The 11796-nt window shown below is 42.7% G+C and overlaps 1 protein-coding gene across 5 annotated transcripts in view; it reads left to right on the plus strand.

The window, feature by feature from the left end:
* The first annotated feature begins 376 nt into the window (after positions 1-376).
* The window catches only part of Amot (angiomotin), a 56233-nt gene continuing 44813 nt past the window's right edge, over positions 377-11796 (plus strand). The window contains exons 1-4 of one of the 5 annotated variants that reach the window (XM_048796938.1): positions 377-679; positions 2772-3705; positions 10378-10657; positions 10697-10879. In XM_048796938.1, the coding sequence (XP_048652895.1) occupies positions 2834-3705; positions 10378-10657; positions 10697-10879 (1335 nt within the window). In that variant the 5' untranslated portion in view covers positions 377-679; positions 2772-2833. Of the gene's footprint in view, positions 680-2771; positions 3706-6580; positions 6698-10251; positions 10277-10377; positions 10880-11796 lie in introns of those variants that run through there. The other 4 variants (XM_015497916.2, XM_048796939.1, XM_048796940.1 and 1 more) reach the window with 4 other exon arrangements.

Below are 11796 nucleotides of genomic sequence, written 5' to 3' on the forward strand. Positions count from 1 at the left end.
AAATGACTTGGCTGAAAAGAAGTTTTCATTTTCCTTCTGCCCATCTGAGGCTGAGAAAGTCAAATTGGGAACATGACAAATGTTCTTTCTTTTGATCCCAAATCTGCCTTATGATGACCATCTTCCTTTCTGGGATGTGGGGCCATGAACTTCATGAACCTGCCCCGCTGTACTGACAGCAATTTCACCTTGTACCTTAGGGTGAAAGTGGTTATGGTTTTTGTCGTCATCCAGCATCCCAACTGGGATGACTTTCCTAGGCCATGAGGTTAGGATGGGGCAATACTTTTCAATGTCAGACCTGAACATTTCTGTCACTTGGAGACAAGCATGACCTCAATAACAGCTGCTGGACAGTGAGGTTGCTTTTCCTAGTGGAGATGGATTTTGGCCACTCATTTAAAAGCCAAGCACCATGGGAAGACAAGTCATTCCCTTGGAAGGAGTGGTTTAGTTAACTGCTGGCTGTTGGTGGCAATATAGAAACGACATTTTTATTTCTCCCTCCCTTCCCCTCCTGAACATTTCAGAGTGACCAGTGGTTGGACTCTTGGCGGCGCTTACCCTGAACCTGAGTTTTAGGGGAGAGGGAATCTGCCGGTGCGGTTTCTGGAGCTGCTCATAAGCAAGAGTTCCCTATCCTGATCAAGGCTTTAAGCCTAAAAGAAAGCAGAAATAGGTATGGACATTGGTGTGTGTATATGTGTGTATATGTGCAGGCATGTGCCTACGTGTTTGTGCAGGTTGGGGTGGGTGTTGCATGGGAGGGGGTGGCATACTCTTCTGGGTCTGGGACAATGCAATGTCTACATTTCTCTACTGTGCAGAGCTACACCCCAGCCTTGATTTGATTCCTTTTTTCTTTTTCCTTGCAAGAAGAAAAATAGTTCAGTAGTCATCTCTCCAGTTTCAGGCACCAAAAGAGATTTATTTTATGTTATGCTTGCCAGCCTATTAGAAAAATCCCAATTTCATAATTCAAACATGAGAGTCCTAGACGGTCACTGGGAGGTAAGGAAAGGACTAGAGAGCAAGGTTCTAAGCCTGTTGGTGATTGGTGTGCACTTCCCAAAAGAAAATGATAAATGGGACTTAAAAGGGGGGGGGGTTGGAGCAAATTGCTGTGTAGAAAAATTAGAAATCAAGTAATGATAATCATTAGGAAGTAAGGGAGAGATGACCATGTCCATTGCCAGACATATATTCTGGATCATTCCCTCCACCAACTAAGGGAAGGGGTTGATGTTTCCAGAGATACTGGAAGTTGCTTAATCTGCTATAATAAAAGGCCTAGGAATCAGGATTTCAGAGTTTTTATCCAGAAACCTGAGGCTGACCTTTATTATGACTTTCCATGTGACATTGTGTCCATTGTTACAAATTATTTCAGATCTTTAGAATGAAAGTTTCATTACTTAGCATCAGTATTTAACTACAATATTTAATATGACAGACTAATTTTCTCCAAAGAATTTTGAAGTAATGCATTTGTATACACTATATAGTGCTGAGAAAAAGAAAAGAAGGGCTGTGTGTCACCTGCCACTCGTTTTTCAGATGAGGAAACGAATGGCAAAAGAAATAAGAAATCACTTACTTAGGTTCCCCTCTAGACCAATAATATGATTAGAATTTGAATCTCAAGTTGTGTTATTATGGTTACCCATTTTACTCAACCCATAATAATTCCTTAGAAGAACTGGTGGTGGTAGAGAGGGAGACGGTAATCTTATCCTTTCCAGAAGGATGACCTTTTCATTTTTTTAAGTCTTTAATGTTGACAGAGGCTCACTTAAATCAAAGAGGTACTTCTCTTTTACACTCCAACTCAACAACAAAAATCTCAGTGACAATTCCTGGATGGGTAAAAGATAAACTTTGTCAGTAATGATTTTACCAAGTCATTCTTTACACCATGGAGCATCCAAAGTGGACAATACAGGAAAAGATATTTTTTTGGAGTAGAGAAATGGGAATGAATGGGAGGTGGAGGGGAGAGATGGGAAAGGGGCAGAACAGCAGAATGAAGTTAACTAAACTATGTCATGTCCGTGCATTAACATATCACAATGAACTCCACTTTTATGTATAATACATCAATTAAAAAATAAAAATCCGAATGATCATCTTTAAAAAAAGAAATATGCAAAACAAATACAGCTTACTATAAAAAAGTATTTTTTTAAAAAGATACATTGCAAAGTCTTAGAGATTGAGAAAAAAAGATTTGCATCAAGGCAGAGATCATACCTGTCTGGTGCGAGCCAAGATCTCTTAACCTTTAATTTATTTTAGTTCTTATTTAGCATATTATAGCTCCTGTCACACATTGAACTGCTTTACAAATCCCAGCTATGGGATAGCTCTTCCCATTCTTCTGTCTCCACCTCCACAGCCATAAGACTTGGATTTTTAATTTAAATAGAGCACAGAGAGATGAAGCCTGTGAATGAGGGCCTTGGAAAATTGCCCCCTCTCATCACCCTGCTTGACTACTCCAGGTCACCCCCGTCTTTCAGGAATTAAGTCAAGATTGAATACTTAAATCATACTAGATGTGAAAGTGGAAACAGAGCTCTTTTACCTCCACGTCCCTCATCATATCAGTGCTAGAGCCAGGAAACCCAGCAATTACGTTGTTATTTCTAAATTCAATTTTTCTACTTTGTTTCTGCAATGGAATCCTCACCCCCAAATATCCATGTTCTTCCCCTTTAGCGGACTGATTTATCCAACAACTGGGTGTTAAGCTTCCTGTTTCCCCTTCCCAGGTCAAGGGCAGCCCAGGTGCCCAATTTCTCTCTCTCTTCACAAGGCACCACCAGCGATAGAGATGAGAAATTCTGAGGAACAGCCAAGCGGAGGAACCACAGTATTGCAGCGTCTGCTACAAGAGCAGCTTCGCTATGGCAATCCTAATGAGAATCGCAATCTGCTTGCCATACATCAGCAAGCCACAGGGAATGGCCCTCCTTTCCCCACTGGCAGTGGGAACCCAGGCCCTCAGAATGATGTGTTGAGTCCCCAAGACCACCACCAACAGCTTGTGGCACATGCCGCTCGGCAGGAGCCCCAGGGCCAGGAAATCCAATCAGAAAATATTATCATGGAGAAGCAGTTATCTCCTCGAATGCAGAATAATGAAGAACTCCCGACCTATGAAGAGGCCAAGGTCCAGTCCCAATACTTTCGAGGCCAACAGCATGCCAGTGTTGGAGCTGCCTTCTATGTCACTGGAGTCACTAACCAGAAGATGAGAACCGAGGGACGTCCATCAGTCCAGCGGCTCAATCCTGGGAAGATGCACCAAGATGAAGGACTGAGAGACCTCAAGCAAGGACATGTCCGCTCCTTGAGTGAACGACTAATGCAAATGTCACTAGCCACCAGTGGGGTTAAGGCACATCCACCTGTTACCAGTGCTCCCCTCTCCCCACCACAACCCAATGAACTCTACAAGAATCCCACAACTTCCAGTGAATTCTACAAGGCCCAAGGGCCACCTCCCAACCAGCATAGTCTGAAGGGCATGGAACACCGAGGCCCCCCACCAGAATATCCTTTCAAGGGCATGCCACCCCAGTCTGTAGTGTGCAAGCCCCAAGAGCCAGGGCACTTCTATAGTGAGCATCGCCTGAACCAGCCAGGGAGAACAGAGGGGCAACTGATGAGGTATCAGCATCCCCCTGAGTATGGAGCAGCCAGGTAAGAGAGTTCCCTTTCTGTCATTTCCTGACCTCATCCCTAGCCAGCCCTTCTGCTGAGTGTTGGAAATATTAAGGGAAGGAATGGGCAGGTGTAAGGAACTCCAATAGCAATGCATGGCTTACCTGTGGCTCAGTAAATTGCCTGTCAACCAGAATTTTAGTCTCTTGAACCATAATTAGCACTGTATTGACATTTCCTTGACTTATAGGTTGGGCATGGACTTGACCGCATAGTGGATGAAGAGGAGCACAAGTCTTGATTTCAGTAGCTCTTTGCTGCCCTATCTCCTAGGATCCTGAAGGAAGGGTCAATGTTTCTCTTCTTGTGCATTATTAAGCTCTTCTTTGAGAAGCAGAAGCAAATGGTCTTGGACTTTACTTTGCAACATCCTATCACTTCCACACATTCCCATCCGTAAAACTCTCATCATTTATTTTTGTGAACAAATCTGTTTTCCATTAGTTGTACATTTTCCATAGAATTGCTATGATTCTTTTGGACATTGAATAAACAGTCAGATATTATGGCGAGGGGAGCTATATACATGTTCAGGTTCAGAATATACTTTGTAGCTCATGAAGTTTTGTCTGCTTTGTATTTTTTTTCTGTAGAGTGTTTGTTAGTTGCTTGTTGTGTTTTTAAACATCTAAGTTAAATTCACATCATATCTTGTAGAAGTTTGCCAGATGCTAAAATGCACAAAGAGAAATGTTCCTATGATTTCTGTTTTATAAATTTGGTTCTCCCTAAATGTACCTCTTATATATCCAGCCAGTTGCCCCATGTCTTTATCCACCAGATTTTATGATTTCGTGGTTTTCTTCATTGTTCTTATTGTTACTCTTTGGGCCATGTTGCTGATATTGATATCCATATTTCAGTATATGCAGCAGGCAAAAGTTTAAGTGGTGGGCAACAATATTGGCAGTTCTGTGTGCTATTCCTGCACAGGGCAGGAACATGGGTAATGATGGGTGGCCATAAGTTAAAAGTCCTGACCCTAGGTTGACCCTCTTCCATAGGTGACCCACAGACTAGATCTGTGATTTCTCTCATGTCTACCTCTTTCCCTCCTAAAACCCTCTTGGCTTGAAGTTCACTGGGTGACTCAGGAGAGAAGACACTCGCTCAGGGGGTAGAATAGAGTAGAAGTAAGAAGAAGGTACCTGGCATTTCCTGATATTTCCTTTTCTCCCCCTCTGCATCCTGTTTTTTTTTTTGTTTGTTTGTTTTGTTTTTTTTTTTTTTAACCAGAGGCAATTTACTTTGAGCTCCACCCCTAACTTTTCCAGTTTAGGATATTCCCCCCATTAACCCTGGTTGATTTCCTAAAGCCTTTGTAGCTTTCAAAGGGTAGAGGCCTAAGTTCTGATAAGTGTCTTAGAACAGGAAATGGGGTAAGGACAAGTCCATTCATCTTGAAACCAAAGCAAGAACCCAATTCTCACCTGCCCAGTGAAACATAAGACCCAGGGAGGGACTGTTCTGTTGGACTGCAGAGCTTGGTGGAAACCCATTCAAGCCAGAAAAATGTCAATGAAGCTGGCAGTTTTGTTTTGCTGTTCCCATCAGTATGGAAGAGTCTGTGGGACTCCCTCCAGTCTGTGGATGGGCTGACGCTGCGTTGTGGGTGTGGAGCAGAAGCCAAAGCCCCACTCAGCACATGGCCCGCCTTCCCAGGAAAGCTATTTTCAGAACTCATTCACCAGTATTGTTTGTGATCTGAAATGACTCTCACAGTGTTTGAAGCTAGATGGAAAAGCCCTTTGATCTGCCTAAATAAATAATGAGACAAAGAAGTTTTTTTTTTTTCCTTTCCATACTGATTAAACCACCAGAGAAATTTAGCTCCATGGATCTTATAGAATGATGCCTATCTTTTCTCCTACCTCCTAAATTGACTGTGACTCTCACTATCCCCCAAGCAAAAAATACCACGCTGACATGTCCTCTCTTTTTTTTTCTTCCCTTTCTTTTCCTCTTTCTTATGGCCTGGGGATGAAACTCAAAGCCTTCACACTAAGCATGCTATCATTTAGCCACATCCCCAATATACAGCCCATCGTGAGCAGTGTTTTTCTAACATTCATTTCTCAATGGCACAGGGGCAGAGTGAATAATATGCTTGGTGAATAATCAAACCTAAAACAACCCAAGTCAGAGGATCCCCTATGTGAAATTTGGTTGGGCATCAGGCAAGTTCTGGCTGCAAGCTCTATACTGACCCTGTGTGAGGGAGTGGCTGGCACTTATTGACAGATTCCTGGCAAGAGGAGGTAGTTGAACGGCTTTCCAGAAGCACACTGCTGTTAGGTGGTGACATATTTTTCCTCCTTTATTTCCTTTAACCAGATAGCTTTATTGTTTGTGAGTACCTTTCCAAGTAATTGCTGCTAGCACCAAACCTTAGAGGACTAAATTCTTAGTTCTTAATCCACAAATTAGAGATCAGTATGCAAAGCTTTTTGAACAAATTGCTGTTAAAAAAACCCAAAACTTTTTTGTTTGCCTTTAGAGGTGCAATGAAATGCTGAAGATTTGCTGTAAAAATGAACAAAATGTTATAAACAATCTTTTGATTACTTCATCTTCCCTATGCCCTCCTCCCTACTTAGAAAATAAATATTTTGAATGCCCAAATCTCCAGATGGGAAACAAGGCCAAGCCATCTGAAGCATTTTACAATTTTTGAATCTTTTTGTTTCTAAGTGCTCTGAGCCTTTTCTACATCCCGGGTTTCTATATTTATCAACTGCTTTTAAAAATTAAATCATTTCTGTTTACAAAAGTAGCCACCTCCTTTCAATTGTTGAAATCATGCCCAGATCTGATGTTTCTTGAAATCTTTGTTGAGTGGAATCTCAGGGTGACCTAACACTGTAGTTCAGAGTAGAGCTGGTTGTGCAAGCAGAACCATCCGGAATTCTCAGCCTGCTCCAGGACTCACAGATTCACCATTACAGAGCCCAGGAGAGGCATCATTCAGGTGGTGAGGATAAGTTGTACTGCAGGCTGTTGGTGGCACCTGCTCTGATAACAGTGTGTGTGTGGGGGGGATGGGCTTGATGTGTGGGCAGGTGTGTGTGGACATGCATACTTGTGTGTCTGGGAAGGGTGGGGACTCTTCAGTCATGGAGGTGGCAGGGTGGAAGGTACTATGTCAGATGGGTGGAATGTCTTTTACTTTTCCTTTGTGTCCTCACAAGCTGTTTCTTGGGGTGGGGGGAGCGGGTGAACCACTCCCAGCCCCTGGCTTTGGGGAGGACTCTAGTTTTAGTTGGTGGCCTCTGTCCTGCTTGAATGGCTGTGTCCCCTTTTCTGTAGAGCCCAGAGTCCCAGATAGTTTTAGGAAGGAGCAGGATGAAGGAGGAGGGAAGTGGCAGGGAGGCAGGCCAGGTCTTCCACGGGGTCATGTGATTCTATTGTCTGCTGGGTGGCTTGTTGTTCCTGGTTAATGTGTCAGCAGGGAGCAATTCCAGCTGCTGTGGGGTGGAAGGACCTGGAGAGTGTGTCTCTCATGTGGTTGCCACTTTTATTATTATTATTATTGCTCTTATTATTATTTAATCTTCAGTGTATTTTGCTTCCTATGACATTGCCCATATTTCTCCTCCACCCCCGACTTTTCCTCTTCTCATCCCCATATTAATACTGTCCTGCTTTTTGGTGGTGGGTGGACTGCTGGTGCCCAGATGGAATTTTTTTGCTGGAGGGCTTTCTCAGATCCTTTGAGACTGTCCAAGACTTTGCTTGTTTGCCAATGACGGACTACCTTAGTTTTCCCACCATCACAGTGTGCTGAGATCTGTTTCCTTTCCCAGCCAGGGGGAACTGAGGGGCAGCCACCTTTCTCTGTTTATCTTCATCCTGGGCTTATCTGACCCTGGAGACCTCCTTCCAGGAAACCTTGTGGCCTCCTCCTTTCCGAGCTCCCGGTGGTGGCTGTGTACTGTCTAGGTCCTGGAAGAGCCTTCTAGCCTCCAGGCAGAAGGGAGGCCGATGGCTGAGTCTATTTGAAATAAAGGCCTGATTTGCTTGATGGTGCCCAGGGGAGCTGTGGGGAGTAAACGCAGTTCAGAACTAGGCAGTACGTCTTTAAAAGAGAACACCTCCCAGGCGTCAGGCTTTCAAATCCTGGAAACCAGGACAAAAGTTAATGTAGTGATTTTTCCCTTAAATTTCAAAAATTATGAAATTAAAATTGTAAAATTTTAGTCCCTCTCTTCTGCCCAAGAGATGCAAAGGCCCCCAGCAAATCCTAGGACATTGTATCTTAACTCTAGGAACACATACACATTATAACATCACTTACTCAAAGAAGAAAGAGAGGACATTGTTCATTTTACCTATGTTGAAACTGAAAGTCCATAGAATAGAAAATGGAAACTCTTTGCCAAATAAGTTTATAAATGGTGCCCAGGCTTTTGTTGAAAAGAGTATCTTCAGCTCTTGGAAAGAAAGATTCTGTTTGGCATCAACTTTCTAGTTGTGATCTTGAGTACCAATCATATCAGTTGTTTGTGCCCAAGTATATTGTGTGCCCTCTTTAATATTCAGCAAGTATAGTGACACACACACACACACACACACACACACGTGCGCACACACATGAAATTGGAAGAATATGGATGTACCAGATGCATATGGAGCTAAGGGAAAGAACCAGGGTTTGAGCAGTTTTGAGGGCTTTTGTGAACATCAAGATTATTTGACATCCACAAGCAAGTGTTTGGAATGATTTGGTAGCTGTAAAAAACTCTTATAGTGAGGAGCTCTTGTAGGGATAGATAAATGAACAATAGTGGTAACTGGAGTGTGTGTGGGAGGCATGTGCTTTAGCATCTGGAATGCCAGTTAAAAGTTAATTGCTGGGCTGGGATGTGGCTCAGTGGTAGAGCACTTGCCTAGCATGCATCAGGCCCTGGGTTAGATCCCCAGTACTGGAAAGAAAAAAAGAAATAAAAGTTAATGGCTCCCAGTGATTTGTCTCAGTTCCATCATAAATTTTATGCATAGTAATGCAAAGATTAAATGGGTAGCTTATAAGTGCTATGTTAACAAGGTCACCCCATCAAAATTGGGAGCTGGATAAGAGACTGTCATTTCTATTGAGCTAAAAAATATGAATTCCTCAGTATTTTTGCAGTTCATTTGGAATCTCAGGAGAGAAATGGACTCAGACAGATTAAATAATTTGAAAAAAAAATTATTTAAACAAGGAGTAGGCAAGGTCTCTAAACTCTTCCTGTTGGGATCCAAATTCCATGCTCTTAGCCATCTGTCTTCCTTGGATTGACAAGTATCAACTGTAGGACAAGCGTCCCCAGGACGTGGGAGCATATGAGGTTAGTTGGGCATGTGCTGCAAGGAGGGTGAACAAGCTTTTTGTCTTTGGTGCATACCAACAGATATTCTTTCTGGTAGTGGTGTTTGGTTGGAAGTGTTCCATCTACAAACTCTTGATTGTTTTTCTTAGTGCTAATAGTCATTAGGTACAAATTATTTGTACCTGGGTATTATTATTTCGTACCTAGTAATTAGATGCAAAAGTTGGGAAAGCCACATTAAACAATGTACCAAAATTGTCTTTCTGAAACTCTGTAAGCAATAAGCTGTAGATCTGAACATCAGTACATACATATCAATGCATTATGGCAGTAGAAATAGCCAGGAAATATGAATAAGGAAAGAAGTGCTCTGCCTTGACACTACCACTAACTCACTCTGAACTTAGCACGTCTCTTGTTTTTCATGTGTCCAGGGATGGAGCTGCATGAAATAATTGCTTTAAGACATTTCTGGCTCTTATATTTTGTGATTCAGTACATCAAAAATAGTATGATGATGTTGCCTGTAACCTCCTCCAAGTCTTGGTACTGTTACTACTAATGGACATCATTAAGTTATCAACAACTGAAATGAATAAATAAGAATTATTTGGTGTTTTTAGTGTAAAATTCTACATATTTTTGAGTGTTTTTTTTTTTTGATAAGTATGAATTCTCTAAGCCAGGTCCAGGTAGGAAGATGAAGGGAAGTTTTGGTGGCTGTTGTCTCCAAAACAAGTGAGACATGTTTTCTAAATTTGAATCTTTATGTGTGCTAGACCACATACATAATGTTATTTCTAACATTAGGTTTAGTTTAAAATAATAACTTAAAAATTACCTTGTAGAAGATCATTTAAAATACTTATCAGACTTGTACATTCCTTAGATTTTCACAAAATGACTTTGGAGGTCATCTGGTTCTATTATCCATGTGATCTTACCTGTATCTGTCTGGCTCACAGGTTGAGCCACGAAAGAACTGTAGAGGTTTCTGCAGGGATCCTATAGTCTGACTCTGCCTGCTTCTCATTTTGCAGGTGTCTTGGGGGCTCCAGAAGCCTCCTCCTATCACTTTTTTTTGCCCTACTGGGGATTTAACTCAGGGGTGCTCTACTACTGAGTTATATCCCCAACCCTTTTTATTGTTTTATTTTAAGACAAGGTCTTGCTAAGTTTCCCAGGCTGGCCTTGAATTTGAGATCGTCTTGCTTCAGCCTCCTGGGTTGCTGGGATTACAGGTGTGTGCCACTGCACCCCACCTCATGTTACTTTCTTGTTCCCTTTTTCTTCAGTGCTTCCGGAGAGAACTTAACCACAGGCTCCCTTTTGTGTTTTCCAGGCCAACGCAGGACATCTCCTTGCCATTGTCGGCCAGGAACTCTCAGCCTCACAGCCCTACTTCTTCCCTGACATCTGGAGGTTCCTTGCCCTTGCTGCAGTCTCCACCATCTACCAGATTGTCTCCAGCCCAACATCCCTTGGTTCCAAACCAAGGTGACCACTCAACTCACCTTCCTAGGCCACAGCAGCATTTCCTTCCTAATCAGGTTCACCAGGGCGATCATTACCGTCTCTCCCAACCTGGGCTGAGTCAGCAGCAACAGCAGCAGCAGCAGCAGCATCACCATCAGCAGCAGCAACAGCAGCAGCAGCAGCAATCAGGAGAAGCCTATTCAGCTATGCCTCGTGCTCAGCAGTCAGCTTCTTATCAGCCCATGCCAGCGGATCCTTTTGCCATTGTTTCCAGAGCCCAGCAGATGGTTGAGATCCTCTCGGATGAGAACCGGAACTTGCGGCAGGAGTTGGAAGGGTGCTATGAAAAGGTGGCCAGGTTGCAGAAGGTAAGGTTCCCATTGGGGGATATTAGGGTCTCCATTTTAATCTTACTAGTAGGAAGCCATTGTGATGGTACATACTTGTATTCCCAGCAACTCAGGAGGCTGAGGCAGGAGGATCTCAAGTTTGAGGCCAGCTTTGGCAACTTAGTGAGACCCTGTGTCAATATAAAAAAGAAATAAAAAGGGGGCTGGGGTTGTAGCTCAGTGGTAGAGCACTTGCCTAGCATGTATGAGGTGCTGGTTTCGATCCACAGCACTGCATAAAAATAAATAAATAAAATAAAGGTATGTGTACATCTACAACAAATAAATAAATGGGAATGTAGGGGTGGTAAAGCACCCCAGCGTTCAGTCCCTTGTATCCCCCCCAAAAATCTTAAAAGTTTCTACTTGTGGGTGTCTGAAGACAGGCAAGTGTTCAGAATTTTTGTGTCTGAAGGTCAGATATGGGTCAAACTTTGGCATAAGCCTTTTGCCTCTCTATGTCAGAGAAGTAACAGTTTACATTTATACTAGGAGGAAAAAAAGTATATAATTTTTCCAGATGTCATGGCCCTAAAGAAAACTTAATTGCTCTAGAATTCCAAAGTGAACAGGGATACCTCTTCATAAGGCCAGGATCCCTGTGTCAGTAGAGAACTTGCCAGCACTTGAAGGCTTTTGGTCTTGATTATTTTTGCCAATATGGATTTGAATCTTAAATATAAAACCATAGTTCACAGTTCCTCAAAAAATTCTCACCAGCTGAAATTAAAGCCTGCCCTGCCTTGTTCTGGAAAAGGTTGAGAGTATTCTTCCTAGTGGGAGTTCTCCTAATCATTTTTTTTCAACACTGACCCCCCTCCCCTGTTTTGCTTTGGTTCTTCCCTGAACTCAGATTCAACATCTGCTCTCTTTGTCTGGTGTGTGTGTGTGGGGGG

This window comes from Marmota marmota, unplaced genomic scaffold, assembly GCF_001458135.2.
Source record: "Marmota marmota marmota unplaced genomic scaffold, marMar, whole genome shotgun sequence".
Lineage (NCBI taxonomy): Eukaryota > Metazoa > Chordata > Mammalia > Rodentia > Sciuridae > Marmota > Marmota marmota.